The 21,794-nt window shown below is 38.2% G+C and overlaps 1 protein-coding gene across 2 annotated transcripts in view; it reads right to left on the bottom strand.

The window, feature by feature from the left end:
* METTL15 (methyltransferase 15, mitochondrial 12S rRNA N4-cytidine) overlaps positions 1 to 21,794 on the bottom strand; it is a 170,573-nt gene that overhangs the window by 33,433 nt on the left and 115,346 nt on the right. For both annotated transcript variants that reach the window (XM_037040424.1, XM_037040423.1), the window contains 2 exons: positions 9,528 to 9,719; positions 2,830 to 3,008 (listed from right to left, as the gene is read on the bottom strand). In XM_037040424.1, the coding sequence (XP_036896319.1) occupies positions 2,830 to 3,008; positions 9,528 to 9,719 (371 nt within the window). The remainder of the gene's footprint in view (positions 1 to 2,829; positions 3,009 to 9,527; positions 9,720 to 21,794) is intronic.

Here is a 21,794-nt window from a genome sequence, read left to right as displayed (position 1 = left end):
CTAGGAATAGTCACAGAGGCATGCTCTCCCAGGGCCCTGCTGACACCTCAATTTTGGGTATCTAGACCTCTTAACTCTGAGAACACCTTTCAGCTGTTTTAAACCATCACGTGTGCTACTTGGCTATGACACAACCAAGAAACTAATATAGGAACCTTCTCGGACACTGCACGGCTTCTCACATTTCCTTTGTGAGGTGTTCTCTTAAGAGACTTCTATTTAATGGACTTGACCAAAAAATCCCTTTCTCTGTTACACAAAGTATCTTGGGATAGTAGTCTGTTCTTCAGATTCTATACAGTGCTAGTTCCACCAAAATAATTGTACACTTACATCCCAGGCCACTTACTATTGCTTCACATGATTTAATCAAACTTTATATAACTGATGAAATATGAATGCAAAAGGAAAGACAGCTGTTGTTTCCATGAAAACTAGGTTGGAGACTTTGGAAACTCTTGACAAGGGTGAGTCACGTAAAAAATGCAATCAAATTAGATGTTGGTGAGGTAACTATAAAAGACTGAAAAATAATGCACATCTAGAAAATATGCTCATCCAGATTGCTTTGTAAATCCCTTGAAATTCTTACTTCATTTTAATAAAAATAAAATCAGATCTTAAAAGATATACCGTGGGTGTGGTTTATGTAAGAATGCACTTTGTGGAACTAGTCTATAATTCTACACATTCATCAACTTTTGCTATTAGCCACACACTCATAACTTCAGACTACAATAAATAAGGTTTCCACTATAAATATAGGGTTACTACACCATGAAGTTATTCATTCACTTGTTAGTCCATAAGCCCTGAGAACACAGGGGCTCTATCCGATTAACTCTCCATTCCATCCTTAGTACTCAGTATTATGCCTGGTATACAGCAGCCTCTCCCCAATTATTTTTTGAATAAATGAACACAAAATATAATTTCATTATATCTGTTTTCCCTCTTTAAAAGAATTATATCATGATCAATAAAGTTTTATTATGGGCTGACATAAGCCACAAAAATGGACTCATTATAGAGAACTCAATTTTTAGTGGCATTTACTAAAATGGGGTTTTATATACACATAAACAAATATTATCACTTTTACTATATCATTTGTCATGACCCCAAAATGTATTTCATATCGTATCTTTCTGAAAATACTTAATCTGTTCCTATTTTACATCTTCATGTAATTTCTCTCTAATGCTAATGTTATTTCTCCTAAATCTGCAGATGAGGAATCTGAGGTAGAAAAGTTACTTTCTAAAAGGCAGATTCCTGATTATGTTTCAAATTCATGAGCTTCCAAATTATAGTTTAGTACCCATGTTGTCATTGCTTAGGCTGTATCCTTGAAGAGACTGTTGACACTCTCTGAGCCTCAGTTTCTTCAGTTATCAGACAAAGACTTTTGACTGGAAGATCTCTAGAATACCCCCTAGCCCCAAGTCCTCATTTTCAGTACCAGAAAATTCTAGATTTCCTTGTGAATAAAACAAAGTGACTTCTCACTGCTCTTCTTTCCAATACGGGAGACAGAAAACAACACACAGAGCTGGTTGAAGAATGACAGAAAGGGTAAGGTTGAGACATGTTAGGGAGTACAGAGTGGGAAAAAGAAGGCCACATAAAACAGACGGTGAATTTAACATTAGACTGCCAGTATAAACTCCTCAAAAAATACAGTGAAATATTTCATGCTCACATAACCCACGGGAATGTTGCAATCACTTGCCCGTAGTTGCTCAATGTTAAGTTCCAAGGGGCTTGATGTATGCAGCTTAAAAAATTGACCACTTAGTCAAGTTTTCATATTTTATTAGCATAAGTAGGTATAATATAATTTTATGAAGTTATGTCATAAAAGAATTGCTATATGACCTTTAAATCTTGATCTGAATAAACTTATAATTACATTTTACCCCTTACACTATGGATAATATTAGAATAGAGATAACCAATATAGGTTATTGGTTCTTTCTGTGTGCTTCGCCCCATATCTTTAACTACTTAACTAACTTACCAGGAACCACTGAAAAGAAATCTTAATACATTTGATAAGTAAAAATGATGTAGGATTTTAGAAAGTCCAATAAGATAGAATTTACAACTGGAATTCTGTCTTAACTGGCAGAGTTATATTTTTGCCTTAGAAAACTTTCATCACGGAACACAGCTGTGAAATAACTTTGGCTTCACACAGAAAGGCTGTAATAAAGTTCATCCTAGCTAGACTGAGGTTCAAGAGGTTTATGGCGGCAACCAGCAGAAAAGATGAAATGTTTCAATAAGCCCCTCAGGCTGACTTAGTTAGCATTCACAAAGTGGAATAACCTATACATCACATACCCTTTGTTAGACGGCTGTTTAGAATAGATGTATGAGTCACTGGGTTTTATTTTAGCAGTTGGGCAATGCAATTCTCTTTTTGCCCAAAATATTAAAATGCAGAAATGTGAAACTGAAAGGTAATGTCAGATCTTATACAGGATGCTTATCAAGCACTGTGATGCATCAAGAAATTCTTCTGCTTTTGTCATTCCACGTTTTACCTTGAGAGGTACAAGTGGTAAATTACCTCATGTAAAAAATACATACATATGCTATTGGAGTGATCAGCAACCTACAGTGTGTTTTTAAAAATTGTTTGTTGGGGGAAGAGAGGTGTTAGAGAGGGATAGCTTCCAAAACCCCCCAAAAAGTGGTATAAGGATAGGCAAGATTCTATCTTGCATGATTTCAAGAACAAATGAATCCCTCTGGGGGGTTGGGGGATTAATATATACATGTATTTTTTTTCTCTCAGACACTGCTCAGAATTAATGAGGGTACCTGCAACGATGCTGGCAAGCTGCTGGGTTCTGGTGATGGGGTAGATGCTGCGTGCCTGAACGATTGCTGAAGCGATTTTCTTGGCATGCTTCTCCTCCCCGTACGTTCTCAGGATGGATGCAAGTGCCTGTTGATCTAAAGCGTTCACAACATCCGCTGCGGTGGGCATGTCAGGGTACCTACGCACAAGAACCAATTAGTTCATTGACGTCAGTTTTCATTGACAAGAGGTGGAATTTCAGAGTAATGAGACATAAAGCCAGGCATACACACGTTGTCTAAGAGAGCTTCTGAGGTTTTTAAAGTCGGAGACTGGAATCCTAAAGGAAGGAAATAGGTTCTGCATTTCAAATACCCATCGTGATCGCCCTTGGGGACTGTGTGTATGACATTCATCAAGGTCAAGGGCACCAGGAAGTTAAAATACAGAGTCCAGCTCAAAGAACGCCCTTTTTTATTACAAAATCTTTTATTACAAAATCATAAGCATGCAATTCTGTAACATAGCAATATCACATTCAAGAACACCATATGACATTTTAGGTGAAATTTTCAAATTGAAACTATAAATTATTACATCCATGTTATTACCCCACCAACCACACTCACGCAGACCTTACTTCTGCTGGACCCTGTATTTTACTAACCTTTAATTCACAAAGAAGTTATGGCTCATGCAGATAACTCCTAATGGAAATGTTTGGATGTAGTTCGTTCAAAATTTAAATTGATGCTTAAATTTTTTTCACTATAGAAGGTACAAGGCTTACTGACTTATATTTAAATGAGACTAGATCTCAGGAACCGACTACTTTTATCGGAGCAGAAATTCAACACAGAAAATCTCCACAAATCCTACCTTATCCTAGGCAATATATTCCAAGATCCCTACCAGAAATTTGATACCACACACAGTTCAGAGCCCTATATAAACTATATGTATATACATGCACTCTGTAGCTTCTCTATGGTATGTCTGAATTACCAGGATCCCTACTTTTGCACTGTGTGGCCATTATAAAGGCCACTTGAACACAAGCACGGTGATACCACTACAGCTGACCTGATAACACAGTTGGCCACTAAGTGACTAAGGAGTGGTTAGCATATATAACCTAGGTACGCTGGACAACAGGATGATTCACCTGCCAGCAAGACAGAGCAGGACACCACCAGGTTTCACCTTGCTACTCAGAATAGCTCACAATTTAAAGCTTATGAATTGTATGTCCTCCTTGGAGAAGTGTCTGTTCAGGTCCTTTGCCCGTTTTTTAATTGGATTGTTTGTCTTCCTGGTGTGGAGTTGTGTGAGTTCTTTATATATTTTGGAGATCAAACCCTTGTCCCAGGTATCACTGGCAAACATATTTTCCCATACAGTTGATTCCCTTTTCATTTTGCTAATGTTTTCTTTAGCCATGCAGAAGCTTTTTAATTTGATGAAGTCCCGCTTGTTTATTCTTTCCTTTATGTTCCTTGCTCTAGGGGACATACTGGTGAAACTATTGCTGTGTGGAATATCTGAGATTTTCCTGCCTATGTTCTCCTCTAGGACTTTTATGATATCACAACCTATATTTAAGTCTTTTATCCATCTTGAGTTTATTTTTGTATGGTGTAAGCTGGTAGTCAAGTTTCATCTTTTTGCATGTAGCTGTCCAGATCTCCCAACACCATTTGTTGAAGAGGCTATTTTCACTCCATTTTATGCTTCTGCCTCCTTTGTCAAATATTAATTGGCCATAGACACTTGGGCTTATTTCTAAGCTCTCTATTCTGTTCCATTTTCTGTGTGTCTGTTCTTATGCCAGTACCAGACTGTTTTGATTACTGTGGCCTTGTAATACAGTTTGACATAAGGTATGGTGATTCCTCCTACTTTGTTCTTTCTCAAAATTGCTGCAGCTATTCGGGATCATTTATGGTTCCATATAAATTTTTGAAATGGTTGTTCTATGTCTGTGAAATATGTCATTAATATTTTAATAGGGATTATGTTGAATCTATAAATTGCTTTGGGCAATACGGACATTTGGATTATGTTAATTCTTCCAACCTGTGAATGTGGTATATGTTTCCACTTATTTGTGTCTTTCTTAATTTCTTTCTTCAGCGTTGTGTAGTTTTCTGAGTACAGGTCTTTTACCTCCCTGGTTAGGTTTATTCCTAGGTACTTTATATTTCCTGGTGCACTAGCAAATTGGACTTTTTCCCTGATTTCTGTTTCTGATATTTCATTAAAACCACAATGAGATACCACTTCACACTGGTCAGAATGGCCATCATAAACAAATCAACAAACAACTGCTGATGAGGGTGTGGAGAAAAGGGAACTCTGGTGCACTGTTGGTGGGAATGCAGACTGGTGCAGCTGCTGTGGAAAAACACTATGGAATTTCTTTGAAAAACTAAATGGAACTGCCTTTTGACCCAGCAATTCCACTTCTGGGAGTATACGCTAAGAATCCTGAAACACCAATTCAAAAGAACCTAGGCACCCCAATGTTCATAGCAGTGCAATGTACAATAGCCAAGTGCTGGAAACAGCTTAAGTCCCCATCAGTAAACGAGTGGATCAAAAAACTATGGTACATTTACACAATGGAATACTACACAGAAACCCCTACCCTTCATGACAGCATGGATGGAACTGGAGAGCATTATACTCAGTGAAATAAGTCAAGTGGTAAAAGACAAATAGCATATGATCTCACCTGTGTGTGGAACCTAATCAACAAAACAAACAAGCGAGCAAAATACAACCAGAGACATGGAAATAAAGAACAAACTGACAGTAATTGGAGGGGAGAGGGGAGGGGGATGATCGGGGAAAGAAGGGGAAAGGTCAAGTCACAGAGCATGTGTAAAGGACCCATGGACAAAAACAACGGTGCGGAGAATTGAATGTGGGAGGTGGAGGTGGGTAGGGTGGGGGAGAGTAATGGAGGGAAAATGGGGACCACTATAACTGAACAACAATAAAAAATCATAATAAAGAAACCCATGTCATGTAAAAAAAGAGTTTACAAATTGTTTATTACTAGAATTTTCCATCTAATAGTTTCAGGCCATGGATGATCCCAACTAGCTGAAACTGCAGAAGGTAAAACTGGGAGTAAGGGGGGACTATTGTATAAGAAGATAGCATATGATTAGCATATGGTTAGTTCCCCTCACAAAAAATAGAACAATCTTAATAATAATAATGTATATTATTTAAAATGTTTAACAATATTGGCTCCATGAAAAGATATCATGAGATATCTTGATATCTCATGAAAAAAGATATCATGAGATAAAACTTGTTAATCAACAATTCTAAACAAGCCTACATGGTAATCAATGTGAAGAAGACAAAGAAATAGCAAGCTTTGTTGAAAGAAAATAAACCATAGTAGCAGAAAATAGCATTCACTTTGTCAGACCATGCCAGTTTACACTACTGAAGAGAAATGGGTCAAGGGATGCTAAGTGATGGGTTAATCGAAACCTTACTTATTAGAAAGATAGCTTTGCTAATAGTAGTTTCTACTTGTAGTTCATGTGTTGGATTGATTGTTGGTACCACACTGTGAGGACTTTAGGTTACAAGAATATGGCAGCTTGAAGACCTGAGGATCAAACCAGAGTAAGGTTGCCAAGAAACCCAAATCCTTCCTTGAATACATTACACTGCACCTTGTTAGCACACCTCGGTCTTCCAGGAGAAAAATGTTGCTGTTGTCTTTGGTTTGTCCCCTCCATCTCCATCTCTCTCTTCCAAAACTTGCTTTCTAGATCCTGTGATTATGTTTTTTTTTTTTTTTTTTTTTTTTGCTCCACGGTGCCCCAGATGAATGAACATCTTATGAGGTTATGTGGCTTCTGGTTCAATAAAGCTTGCTCCTTCAGTAACAGCTTTAAATATAAATATTTGGTCTTTAGCAACCAATTGAACTAGATTTAGAATCCTGGCTTTGCTATTCATATTGGATAAGCTTTTTAATATAGTGGAACCTCAATTTCTAACCTATAAGTGAAAGTAACAATGCTTACCTCACAGAATTGTTAGAAGAATGGTGCATATAATTGTAGAACAAACACTATAATGCTTGGCCCATAGAAAAGCTCAATGCATGTCAATGTCCCTTAGATTTTTCTCATTCTTAGATTTGTCAATCATTACTTTTGGCACCATGGACAAAATCCCTGATAGATCTTACCTAGTTTGAATTCAACTGCTCAAACCACTGAGCATTAGAATGAACCTTGCAAAAAATGGCAAATTCAGACTCTACAGGATAGAGTTCAGCTCAAATAAGACAGTTTTAAAATTAGTATGGATATACTTGGCAATTTTTTATAATACTTTTCTACTTTGAAGAAAATTAAAAGATCATTTTATGCAAATACACTTCAGTGGGTATTATAATTTTAGGCATAATTTGATTTCACTGTAATGTGAACACCGAAGAGCAGGACAGAAGTCTCCATAGTGCAACAAGACAAAAGGGCAACACTCTGGAAAGCCAGCAGGTTATACTAGGAGTCTTCAGAATAGGCATTCATGTATGTGAAGAAGTTAAGATACAAAATCTGCTCCCCCGTCCCAACTTAACAGGTTAAGACATTTGTTAGTCCTCTGGAGATCACAGACCTACAATGCTTTCACTCATGAGAAAAAGACAATACGAACCTAAGAGGCAATTTATTTACTAAATTCAGTGAAGAATACAACCAATTCAGGGCCACACTCGCAAGTCCCTAAAGCTGTGAGCCACTTTCTATTGTGGGAGAACCTTACTAGGATCTTAAAGCTGTTGTTGAAATTGGGAGAGCACAAATGAAACTGTTCTAAGATTCCAGTGTTAACTAGCAACAGGTTGAGAGAGCCTCTTGAACCCGTATCTGGCGCAGGAATAGTTCCGCCTCCATGATCTGACTGGCGACATTTTGTTGGCTTGGACTCCCTTTCCCCATAACACATTTTGGACTAACATTGCACATATTTCCATCTCTGACTCCACCTTCCATAAATCTGTGTGAGCCAACTCCTCCTTTCTGCATGCCACATACTTTCTCCAGATCTGTTCACATCTTTGGTTAAGTTACAATCACGCCAACTCACTGGAAGCCAACCTGCTTTTTAAGATACATTTTCTCATGTCCAATGCCATCCATGATAGGTTGGTACAGAGTTTACTTTCTCAAAGCAGTCTCATTTTCAAGTTCTTAGAGGAGAACTTCGGGAACCCCGATTCTCAAACTAAAATCTGCTGATAAATCTTTATGTAACAATTTGAGGATTTAACACTATTAACTAGAAGCTTCGTTCCCTGTATTTCAGAAGGCATCCTCCCTGGTAAAACAAGGGAACAGCAGAAATTTGCCTGACATTTTATTACCTCTGCACAACCTCAATCTCCAAACATGAGAAGATATTTGACCTTTACTATTAGTCACTGGTTTTTAAAAGATTTTTATTATTTCCTTTTATGATCACATTCTTCATTCTATGAATGCCAACTTGTGCGAAGAAGGTAAAAGACTCAGAACAAAAAGATTCCAACGAGTGTCGGGCACAATCTCAGTTAAGAGGTCCTACCAAAGCATGGGGGAGGACTGTATGTGAATAATCACCATGGGATACAGCAGTTTCTGGCACAGAAGTTGAAGTCAGCTCAATAGTAATTTGTTGATTTAAATCGAATGTTAAACTTCTTATACACAGATCCTTCTAACTGAAAGAAATTTTGGAAAACCTATTTGCTTCAGTAGAAACATTTACAAGGGTACAGAATTGTAGATTAGAAACAGTAACTAAGTAATTTGCTTACTTAGATATATATGAAAGTCTAACCTTCTTCTTAGATGATAAGCTTCACAAAAGTAGGGGACATGATATGGAACTTGGTGGCAGTGGGGGTGGGGGCATGAAATGAGGTAGGAAGGCATGGGTGAGTTTTGACCGTACAGGCTGGTGAGTCCCAGGGCCAGTGTTGGGCATACAGACAAGTGCAAATCTAAGCTTTCAAAAGTAATTTAGATTTGAAATAAAGTATTCTGTACTTTACTAGAATGTTATCCTCGTTGTGCTTTTTAATATGTATGCACCTATCTGACTAATGAAGAACAAATGCTAGTACACCCAGGGTGACGAGGAATACAGAGGAGGCATACACCTTCCTATGTACGGGACTGCGTTTGACATAGCACTGTAAAGTGTAGTTTCTCCGAGGAAGGCGGAAACAAAGTCACTGTATAAGACACAGGACAAAACACGTAATTGCTGACCTCTGGAATTCTGACATTAATGCAGAATTCAAAACAATCTGCGTTAGATACAGTTCCTTTTTACTTCTCACAACAGGCATAGTTGGGCCTGTGTAGAAATGGAGCCATGGTTTCAGGGCCGTACGTATCACCATTGTCGGCAGTCTAAAAGCTCTCACTGTACCCGTGAAAGAGATAACCAGTATCAAAGTTACCCTCCTCACTATTTTGTGTAAAGACAGCAATGGTTTTTCCTTCAGAATCCCAACTCCAGAGAAACACGAAAAGCTACAATGAGTAGCAAACAAAACTGATTTATTATATATGGATAGTGCTAGGTGTGGGCGTATAATGGGAATTCTGCTGTCTTAAAGGGAAATTAAATTCAGAGTGCTTTTGAGAAATTGATTTCTTGTTGTGAGGAAAAATGCTTTATAGATACTCACCTGCCACCATCCATTCTCATGTCCAAAGGGCCATCCTTACGAAGGGAAAAACCTCTCTCGGGAGCATCGAGCTGCATGGAGGAACATCCAAGATCCAGAAGAACTCCATCCAAAGTGCCCGGTTGCACACCGGCGTCCATTAATAAGGCTTCTGCCTGGCTGAACTGGCCGAGCAGGGCTCGGACCTGTTGACTGTGAATAAACCCAGGAGATGGAGAAAACAATGCTGTTACATTAAAGTCTTTCTTAAGGTCTATGCTCAGTGGACGGAGCACATCCTATTATTGCATTATTTAACCAATACATATTTACCAAGTGCCAACCACATGCTTGGTGCTACATGAAGATACGTGTACGGGGCAATTACCTCTTTGGTTTTAATATCAGTGGTGATTTAAGTGCTTTTACTCCTGCCAATGAACACAATTTATTTTGTACCTCTCTAAAGACATACAGTGAGTTGAGGAATTAAAAAAATTCCTTTGTCAGACTAGGCATTTTATTGTTTCTTTAAAAATTATTAAATTGATGCATCAGAAAAAGACACATATATAAATCTATAAAAAGAATAAATTTAAACATAACAAATGCTTGCAGGAATGTGGAGAAAAGGGAACCCTTGTGTACTGTTGGTGGGAATGTAAATTAATACAGTCACCAGAAAAAACAGCATAAAATTTCCTTAAAAAAATTAAAAATAGAACTACCATGTGATCCAGCAATTCCACTTCTGAGAATACAGTCAAAGAAAATGAAAAAAACTATTGTGTAGATATCTGCACCCTCATGTCCATAACAGCATCACGCATACGTACAGTAGCCACAAGGTGGAAATAACTTAAATGTCCAACAGTGAGTGAATAAATAGGTCGTGAAATATTATTCAGCCACAAAAAATTAAGAAAATCCTGCCATTTGCCACAACATGCCTGAAATAATAATGCTAAGTAAAATAATTCAGAAAGAGAAAGACAAACTCTGTATGATTGCACTAATACGTGGAATGTAAAAAGAAAAAAAAGAGAGAGTGAGAGAAACTAAAATTCACAGAGAAAGAGATCAGATTTGTGGTTACCAGAAGCGAGGGCGATGGAAAGGAGAACTGGATGAAGGTGCTCAAAAGGTACGAACTTTCAGACAAATAGGCACCAGGGACGCAACGTACAACGCGATTCCTAGTTAACGCTGAAGGAAGGGAAAAGTAACTCCTGAGCATTCTCATGACGAGGAAACGGACCTTTTTCCTTTTTCTTTTTAATATCTATATGAGATGATGAATGTTTAACTAAACTTATTGTGGTAATAATTTCACAACACATGAAAGTCAAATCATTATGCTGTACACAATTAAGCTTCTACAGTACTGTATTCGTGTTTCAGTTATCTCAATAAAACTTGAAAAATAATAAATTTAATGAGTAGGCCAATTTAAATTCAGTAAGGAATAAAACAGAAACCAGCAAAAAAAAAAAGTCAAAAATCTTCAAGCCAGCCATTTCAGCTTTTCCCGTGTCTCCCCATAATTTACAACAGGGGTGCTGGGAAGCTGCACACTGAAATAAATGCCTTCTGCAGAAGCAATGTTTTAGCTCTCAGCAGGGATTGTGAACTGAAGGGAGCGTTCAAAATCAACAGACAGACAAGAAGCCGGGATCACCTTGCAGCTATACTAATGCTCCTTCCTACACAAAGTGAGATGCTGCCTTCAGGCTTCTTCAGAAGCCGTAAGGCAACTGGCATGCACTTTGGAAGGGGAAGGAAAAGAGAAAAACTGGGCAACAATCCCAAGACCGCATTTCCTCCTTTCTACAGGCGGGTGGGGTGAGTGTGGATTTTGACACTGTTGGGGAAATCATATTTGTAACTATGGACTTGTACATTATAACGTTTAAGGAGAAATTCACAAATCACTGTGTTTCTTCCCTCAAATTCTGATGAAGACAGTCACTTTCAGATTCACTAAGCAAATACTCATTTAATATCTACCATATGTCTAACATTATGCTACTTGGAGGAATACACAAATTAATAAAAATAATTAATGAAGCATGTCTTTCTGAGCTTTGAGGTGAAAAGAAATACATAAATAAATGACTTGCATAACAACCTGATAGGTGCTAATCGTGGACTGATAAACAAATTTCTATGTGCACACAGGCATACTCATTTTATTGTGCCTCAATTTAGTGTGCTTTGCAGATACTGTGGTTCTTATACAGACTGAAGTTTTCCGGCAACCCTGTGTCCAGCAAGTCGACAAGTGCCATTTTTGCAACACCATTTGCTGACTTTATGTCTCTGATTCACATTTTGGTAATTCTCACAATACTTCATACATTTTAATTATTACTATATTTGTTACAGTAATCTGTGATCAATGACGTTTGGTGTTCCTGTTGTGATGACCACAATCCACACCATAATAAAACAGTAAACTTCATTAATAAACATTGTGTGTGTTCTGACTCCTCCACTGGCCAGCCATTCTCCCATCTAGCACTCTCTCCTGGGATGTCTCTATTCCCTGAGACACAACAATATTGAAATTAGGCCAACTAATAACCTTACAATGGCCTCTAAGTTTTCAAGTGAAAGGAAGAATCATACCTCTCTCATGTTAAATCAAAAGCTAGAAATGATTAAGCTTAGTGGGGAAGGCATGTCAATAGCTGAGCCAGTTCGAAAGCCAGGCCTGTCTCACCAAGCAGCCAAGTCGTGAATGCAAAGGAAAAGTTCTTGAAAAAACTGAAAGTGCTACTCCAGTGAACGCAAGTGATAAGAAAGTAAAGCAGCCTTATGGCTAGTGTGGAGAAAGTTTTGGTGGTGTGGATGGATCAAACCAGCCATGACATTTCCATACGCCAAACCCTCATCCAGAGCAAGGTCCTAGCTCAGTCCCATTCTATGAACACCAAGAGAGGTGAGGAAGCTGCAGAAGAAGAGCTGGAAGCTAGCAGAGGTTGGTTCATGAGGTTTAAAGAAAAGCGAAGCGGCAAGTGCTGATGTAGAAACTGCAACAATTACCTAGAGATGTAGCTAAGGTCATTTATGAAGGTGGCCACACTGAACAACAGATTTTCAATGCAGGATGAACATCCTTCTATTTAAAGAAGATAGCACCTTGGACTTTAATAGCTAGAGAGAAGTCAACACCTATCTTCAAAAAGCTTCAAAGAACAAGCTGACTCTCTTACTAGGGGCTAATGTAGATGGTGACTTTGAGATGAAGCCACTCCCAAAATCGTAGGGTCATTAAGAATTATGCTAATCATACTCTGCCTGAGCTCTAGAAACGGAACAACAAAGGCCAGATGACAGCATATCTGTTTACAACATGGTTCACTGCATGTTTTAAACTCACTGTTGAGACAAACTTCTTAGAAAAAAAGATTCCTGTCAGCATATGAGTGCTCATTGACAATTCACCTGGTCACCAAAGAGCTCTCATGGAAATGTACAGGGAGATTCATGTTGTTTTCACACCTGCTAACACAACATCCATTCGGTAGTCCATAGATCAAGGAATAATTCTGCATTTCAAGTTTTAGTAAGAAATACATTCTGTAAAGCTGTAGCTGCCACAGACAGTGATTCCTCTGAAGGATATGGGCAGAATAAAGTGATAACCTTTTGGAAAGAATTCACCATTCTACATGCCATTAAGAACATTTGTGAGTCATGGGAAGGGGTCAAAATATCAACATCAGCAGGAGTTTGGAAGAAGCTGATTCCAACCCTGATGGAGGACTTTGAGAGGCTGAAGACTTTAGTGGAGAAAGTAACTGCAGATGTGGAAGAAACAGCTAAAGAACTAGTATTAGAAGTGAAACCTGAAGATGTGAGTAAATTTATGCAATCTCATTAGAAAACTTTAACAGATGAGGAGTTACTTCTTTTAGATGGGCAAACAAAGTGGTTTCTCGAGATGGAATCTACTCCTGGTGAAGATACTGTAAAGACTGTTGAAATGACAACACGGGATTTAGAATATTACGTAAACTTAGTGGATGAAGCAGCAACAGGATTTGGGAGGATCGACGCCAGCTTTGAAAGGAGCTCTATTGTAGGTAACATGCTACTAACAGCACTGCATGCAGAGACTTCGAGAAACAGGGTTTTTGGTGTAAGAGGGTGGGGTCCCCTTGGTTCTCATGAGAGGATGTGATTGGCTTGACTGAATCATTCGATGGCTGACAGGGTGCTGAACCTGCTACTCAGGGATAAGCAGATATGGTGCCTGATCCCTTTGATAAGGAGGGTCCTGTGGCGAAGGAACCTTGTCTCTGGGAACAGACTGGGCAGCAGAACTTGTGGTTGGGCTACTTAAGACTCTTTCAGTTTTCCCCAGATCAAGAACATGTAATCCTGGGCTTTAGTTTTATGCCTTATACTATAGTAATATAGCTCATGTACGAATACCCAGTAAAAAGAACCCACTACAGTGTGTGTGTACGTGTGTTTTAAGCCAGCTCTGCCCTGGCCAGGTAGCTCAGTTGGTTGGAGTGTAGTCTGATACACCAAAAAGATATGAGTTTGGTCCCCAGTCAGGGCACATATGTAGGTTATGGGTTCAATCACCAGGGTGCATACCAGAGACGACTGGTAGGTGTTTCTCTGTCATTGATGTTACTCTTTCTTTCAGTTTAGTTAACAGCCATTTCCTCACTATTTCTGTATCTTTTGTCTCTGGTATCAGTGCACGGAAAACAACTGAAAACCTAGGACCCGTGGCAGCTTTTCCCATACCTACTGTTAGCTACTGTAAGGGATATTTGTGGGCTTCCTCTTAGTTGCCAATCTTTCTGTTCCAATGAAACCTTAAAGCTGCAGCCAAGTATTTTGGGAGAGCCTGATCATATCTATGATGGTTTGCATCAACTTGCACAGGCTATAGTGCCCAATCACTTAATCAAACAGTCATCTAAGTGTTGCTGTCAGATACTTTGTATATAGAGCTAATATTACCATCAGTTCACTTTAACTAAAAGATATTACCTTCAGTAATCCGAGTGTGCTTCACCCAGTGAGCTGACAGGCCTTAAGAGCAAAAACTGAGATTTCCTAGAGGAAGAAGAAATTCTTCCTCAAGGCTGCAATATCGGCCCATGTCAATTTCCAGCCTGCTGGCCTGCCCTACCAATTTCAGACTTGCCAGTCTCCACAACTGTGTGAGCCAAATCCTTGAAATAAATATCTTTATATATGTATATATATGCACACACACATGTCTGTGTGTGTATGTATGTTAAGTTACTGGTTCTGTTTCTCTTAAAATTCTGATGGATATACATCTTGGCTCAAGAGGTAGATTTCTGATACGCTAAGCTAATTTGCACACACTATTCCCATGGCCTCTGTAATTTGTTCAGAGATTGGCATGTGTCACAATTCTGGCCGACGAAATACAAGAGATATTTCCTAGGGACTGGAGGGAAATTTTCTCTCTTCCAATGAGTTACTGGAAGGAAAATGTTTTTCAGAACCTAACTTGATATGAAAGAAACACACAGCCCCAATTACCACCAACAGAGACCTTGACCCAAAGAAGGGAAAGAGTAGCAGCAGTTTTAGCCAAAACTGTACAAGATAAAGAAAAAAAAAATAGCACAGCCATTAGCTTTGAGCCTCACCTGAAGTCCAACTTGCCTTTGAACTTGTGAGTTATGTGAGTCCATAAATTACCTTAGTTATCAAAACCAGTTTGAGTTGGGTTTTTCTTTCACTTAAAATGAAAAACATTATAACTCTTACATCAATTTCAGTCCTTAAGTCTTCTTTTCTCTAAATAAAACAACTCATTTCTTCTGTAATTCCCCAAGTAAAAATTCTTTCACTGTGCGAGCTGCTCTTTTCTGAATGTGTTCCAGTTTGCTGATGGCCCTAGATCTAAATTCCATAATGACTGGCCCAGAATAAAGTAAATTCTTGCCTCCCTTGTTCTAGTTGTTACATTAATACAGCTCAAGTTCAAAATAGTTTTAGAATTTATTTCACAATGTTGACTTAGATCGCCTAATACTCTTGACTCCTTCTCATGGACATCACTGCTGAGCCTGTTTCCTCCATAACTGTACTTTGTGCAGCTCTGTTTTGCCAATTATTTCAGATCTAAGTATAATTTCTGCACCTACACATTTTCTACAATCCTTTTATATTTAATCATGTATCCAGGTGTTATATTTCATCATAAAAATCTTTACACTACAGCAAAAGCCTCAAACAAATCACTACTGCCCAATCTTAATTCCTTAGCCACTACAGCTATTATCTGACTTGATGCTAATATACTTGTAAAGTAAAAATAATATCTTATAGCAGATGTTTGCATTCCTGAATGCCCTCAAATGTAACTGTGTAATACACAATACTGATACAGTTTTTGGCCTCACTAGGAGTAAATAACAAAAGTGTAATCCTTGTGGTACAAAAGTCAGCAGAATGATATACAAGTATGAGTATATCATAGGGGAAAAAAGTAACCATAAGGCAACACCACAAAGTAAATCATGTGTTTAAGGCAGAGATTTCTGATGCTACATCAGTTGTATGTTTCTAGAATTACTAGATTGTTCTCAGAGTAAAGAAACCATCCACAAAGTTTATTGACCAATATGTTGAAAACTTAGCCTCAACTTCAGACCCTGGGACATTATTTCATATATGCAGTTATGTTGTGGCTAATTTTCCTGGACAGGCAGGCTTCATGCCCATTTTTCTCTTTCTGTCTCTCTTCTTTGTTTCCTCTCTCTCTCCCTTCCTTCCTCGGGTCCTTTCTCTTCCTCTCTTCCTTCCCTCCTCCCCCTTCTTCTTTCTTTTGAATTTTAAATTTCATTATTTTTCCATATGCATTTTACATTATAAAACAAGTAACAGAAAGGATCATGGTGGGCGCAAAAAATAGAACCAAACCAGGCCATTAAGCCGACACTACGAATGCACAATGTATTTGAATCATTGCCGTCATCATCTGTTTTTACCCTAGGCCCCCCAGGTTGTAGGGAGAACACTGCTTGTAACTAAGGCACGTGCTACCAGAGAATGGTCCTGCAACCCAATCCCAAGGAAAGATAAGGTGCTTAGCAGGAGACGGCCAATGATACCTTGGTTGTTGGAAGACATTTTTGGGGTTCTTTGACTATGAAAGTATGGTTAATCTTGACTCTGACAAGCATAAGCATTTAGAATACAAGTTGTGTGTCGTCTGTTTTACTACAAGGACTAAGGTGCTCTAGTACATACTGCGGCTAGTGATGTAAGAGTAGCTACTGTTCTCTGTGTGCTTGATTTAGACTCACAGATGGAACCTCATAGTTTTTCTAACTGCATATAGTCTAATGATAGGTGTTAAGGATAAATTACCCTACAAATCATAAAAGTGGATCCAACTCACAGGGCTGAACATCTTGTAGTTAATGAGAGTACTTACCTATCTCAGCTTTAGAAACCTCAAATTCCCATGGCTTACAAAATGCTTGCTATAAAAGGGCACTTTTTGTTGCCCAGGGATAAATAATTTTCAGTTTCATGGAGAAGAGATTAATTTGTGTAGAATCAGGTTCTACACAAACTGATGCTGAATAAAGTGATTTAAAAAATGTAAGGTTGGATACTAATTTTCCACAAAAATCTTGAATTTGGAGACTAAGATAAATATCACTATTATTGTTGTTCCCCTAGGGTTTAACATTCCTCTATCTTAACAAAAAAATTTAAATAAATGCTTTAAATCATTATATACCTTTAATCTCAAGTTCAGTAACATACCTCACCATAACACACAACCGACAAAACATAGACACAGTCCACAGAAATGACTACTAATGATGGTTTTGTCTGGACTCTTTCTGAATCAATTAACGTTTGATACGTGGCAATCCACCTCAAGTCTGAATAGCTTAAAACAATAATTTATTAGCTCATATTCTAGCCCCTGGCAACTGGGGTTGGGCTTACTTGGTGATTCTTTTGACAGTGGGTTGACTAAGGCTTAGCTGGTCCCACATGGCCTCACATGCTGGGAAGTCAACTGGGGTGGGATGATAACAGGACCACATGGTTCCAGCACTCATTTGGCTAGCCCAGGGTTCTCCAAAGTGGAAGATCCAAACGTACTGAGGTAGGACAACCCCAGCGCACAAGCACTTTTAAAGTTTCTGAGTATTCCCCATCTTCTAATATCTCATTGACCAAAGCAAGACTACTTTATATTCCGAGACCATAAAAACAAACTACCACTTCATGGAAAGAGGACACATTCATTCTGTGTGTACATTTGGGGCACAACTTGGTGATAATATTCCGTAAGAGGATATAAGAAGAGCAAAATCCACATCACTTTAGGGGGAGAAGGGAGATGTGCTTACTATGTGAATCCCCGTCTTTATCATGTCAGTATCAGCATTTATCCATACAAATCCGAGTGTGCTGCCTATTTTCCAGTCATTAAATTTTATTAGTCTGTAGGCACAAATCAGGGGCCATGGCTGCTTTTACCACTTCTTTAGGCTTCCCAAGCAAGCAAGCAATTTAGAGAAAGCCAAAACAGTAGATGAAACATGAAGTTCATATTTAAGCAACGGTAAGAGCAGACATTTGGAGAGCACCCTGTGTGCCAGACCCAGTGGTAGGTGCTGCATCATTTCATCCTCACCCTAACCCTATACCGTGGGTGGCGTTCTAACCCACATTCTGCAGTGGAGATACAAGTACAGAAAGGGAAGTCACCTCCCCAAGTGATAGTGTAAATATGAAGTGGTGGAATCAGAATACAGAATTGGTCCAGTCTGGCTCCACAGTTTATGTTTGTAACCACTATATTGTAATATCTCTCAAGTTTCTGTTTATTTAGCACTATTTCAGAACTCTAACTCTTCACCATTATGACCTTGTCATGATCCACAAATCTTCCTACTTTGTCTTTTTTTAATTAAAATGCTTTAATTGTTTTAAATATTTGCTATTTCTTCATATCTATAGGTCTGCAGATTCAACACTCAATAAATATTTGTTGCATAGGATTATCTACCACATACTGGACACAGGAATACAAAAATGAACAAGAGCACACAACATAGAAAGGTTTATGTACAAACATATATAAATCACTGAGCAATTGGTTTATTTCTTCTTAAAACAATAGCAGTGGAGTGGAAAGGAGAAACAGAATCATGAGGCTCACCTTTAAATCTTTACTCTGATACTTTTTAATTGTGGCTTTGGACAAGTTATTTAATTTCCCTCAATTTCAGTTCTAGTATATTGTAGTGTTTAAATTCTCCCCTCTGATGTATCCTGCTATGGTAGAAATACCTCAACAAGTTTTGGAGTCAAACTGAATCAGACTGTTAACTTTCTGATTATTTATTGCCTCAATATTCAGAATCCTCACTGTACTATGCAGACAACAGAGCAATTTCAATGTCACAGAGCTTTTATAAAGAAAATATTAATTAATGTACATGAGAACACCGACTAAGAGACCTAGGCACAGGAAGGCCCTCAATAGAGTTACCTCTCTCCCTCTGCTCCAAGCTGGTTTTCTTCCCTTAGACACTCTGGTTACAATGTGGTCCCTGATAATTGGGAGTTGGAAGCAATGGCAAGGATTTGCTCCATCACACCGAATGCAGGGCAGAATGGTTGTGACCTTTGACTATGAAAGGTCAAACCCCTTTTGACTACACCCCCTTTTATGTGCCACTATTGGGCTATATTTCTCCTTCCACTTCATCATCCCCCTGTTATAGTTTGAGAATTATTCACTTTCTGCTCTGTTCATGTTTACCATGTCACACAGAGCTCTTTGTGGACATACTTATATATATCTAAGATATTTTAATTTTCATACTAATTATGATCACTTTTAAATATTATTAAAAGATATCCCTGCTCAAAATCTTTGATAGAATTGTCTTCACTGACCATTTTATTTCCCTTCAGAAATACTTTTAAAAATTGATTTAGTCATTCATTCACAACCCATACCTTGAATTGGATAAAGTCCATTTCGGAAATGATAAAATGCAATTGTATTCCTATCTCTCAGTAACCCTTTCAAAATTTATTGCATGGAGTTATCTTCCTCCATTCTGGAATAGCAGCTTAGCAAACCCCAGAACTTTTCCTCATATTAACATGTGACAGATAGTCCTATAGCTACTGTGAGTTGTAAACACAGCCATCTTCACCAGGAGTCTTTCAAACATTTAAATCGTGCTAATAATATACAGCAAATAAAGAAAATAATGCCAATATTACATAAACTTTTTCAGAAAATATAAAAAAGGAAATATTGTTAAACTCAATTCACAAGGCCAGTATAACTCTGATACAAATTCAACAAAGACATTACAAAAAAAGATAGAAAACCGAAGGTCAATCTCTCTTATGGACAAAATTCCGTATTTTGTTGTGTATAATGCGCACCTATGTTTTCGGCCCAAACTTTCAGGAAAAACAAATCTTTCATTTTAATCTTTTGATTCAATTATTATTTTTTTAAATATTTATTTATTTATTTATTTTTAGAGAGAGGAGAAGGGAAGGAGAAAGAGTAGGAGAGAAACATCAATGTGTGGCCGCCTCTCACGCGTCCCCCACTGGGGACCTGGCCCGCAACCCAGGCATGTGCCCCGACTGGGAATCGAACCAGCGACCCCCTGCTTCACAGGCCTGTGCTCAATCCACTGAGCTACACCAGCCAGGGCTGATTCAATTATTTATTTATTCATTTATATATAGAAACAATGGGTTATCATGTTCCAGGGTACTGTTTTGCATATGGATATCATTATTGCTTTCTAAAATTATACTTTTAATACATAAGCATAAATAAAAGATTTAAAAACATTTACATAGATACAGAATCAGTACTATCCATGTATAATGCTCATCCTTATTTTTCTCTCAAAAATTTGGGCCAAGAGTATGCACTGCACATGGCAAAACACGGGTGTAACAAAAATCAACACAATCAACACAGTGATCCAGCGGCACACAGAAGGAACGGTCTCACGAGACTGGCACCCAGGCGGTATCTGTGAAGTAGCTGAGTGTGCAGTGGTAACACTGAGAGAGGATGGAGCTGGAGAGAGAGCTTTCATAATTATCTTAAAATAGTAGGGATTTAGTAAATGTTTATTTAATGCATACATAACAATTTTAAAAATAGAAGAACTCTTCTGGTCCCAGTTTCAGGCCAATATTATCAGGAAATTGATCTCTGATACCAAATAAAAATCCAATTTTCCCAAGTTCTTGCCCTAGAGGTTTCATTACATCTAGACTCCTCATAGAGCTACTCATCTACTTTTTTAAAGAGTTTATTTATTTATTTATTTTTACGGAGAGGAGAAGGGAAGGAGAAAGAGAGGGAGAGAAATATCAGTGTGGGGGTGCCTCTCATGCACCCCAAACTGGGGACCTGGACCACATCCCAGGCATGTGCTCTGACTGGGAATCAAATCAGTGACCCTTTGGTTCACAGGCCCACGCTCAATCCACTGAGCTATACCAGCCAGGGCTACTTTAATATAACAGAAATTAGATATGAACAAGAAGTAATTCTAATAAGGAATTTTCTTGGTGAGAACTTCTTTGCTGCCTTTTTTTTTTTAGCATCTCAGTTTACTCTTTCTACATGAGATTGAAACACTGGGAGGGGGCAGGGCTGGGAATATAAGACAGAAAACTGTACTTGAACAAGAATTAAATAAAAATAAAAATTAAAAAAAGAGAAAAAAGAAACACTGAACCCTAATTCTTCCATTTTCACATGAAAACATCTATTTCCTCAGGGCTTAAATCCCCTCTCCTCCAATTACTATTCACCCCCCCCCCTCCGCCCTGCCCCTTTCTCCATCATGTAGATAGTGTACTGTTCCAGTGCTCAGTGCTAACTGCTTCTGGGCTGCTATAGAGCTCCCTGATTCATCCGGCACTCAGTATATGCTACATTGTAATGTTACTTGTCTGTTTATGTATGTGCCCTGATGCCTCTGCAATAAGACCCTAAGTCTGTCTCTTAAGGGTCATACAGACCATGTCATAAACTTTTTTTTGTATGTGCAGCAACTAAAAAATTGTAAGTGTGCAGCAAACATCTTTTTGGGATGAAGGTGGTGATGATTTTAAAGGCATTACTATATTTTTAAGGCATCAAAGATGAGAACACTTGGTAATAACTAACTCCATGTTTTTTCTATCACACTTAAATGTAATCAGTGATAAGGAAGAAATGTAAGATACATAGTATACTGATATAGGTTT

Source organism: Sturnira hondurensis, unplaced genomic scaffold, assembly GCF_014824575.4.
Source record: "Sturnira hondurensis isolate 20B ecotype Veracruz unplaced genomic scaffold, ASM1482457v3 Scaffold0002638, whole genome shotgun sequence".
Classification (NCBI taxonomy): Eukaryota; Metazoa; Chordata; class Mammalia; order Chiroptera; family Phyllostomidae; genus Sturnira; species Sturnira hondurensis.
Note: the sequence above shows the minus strand (reverse complement) of the source record. Positions and strands in the feature narration are given on the sequence as shown.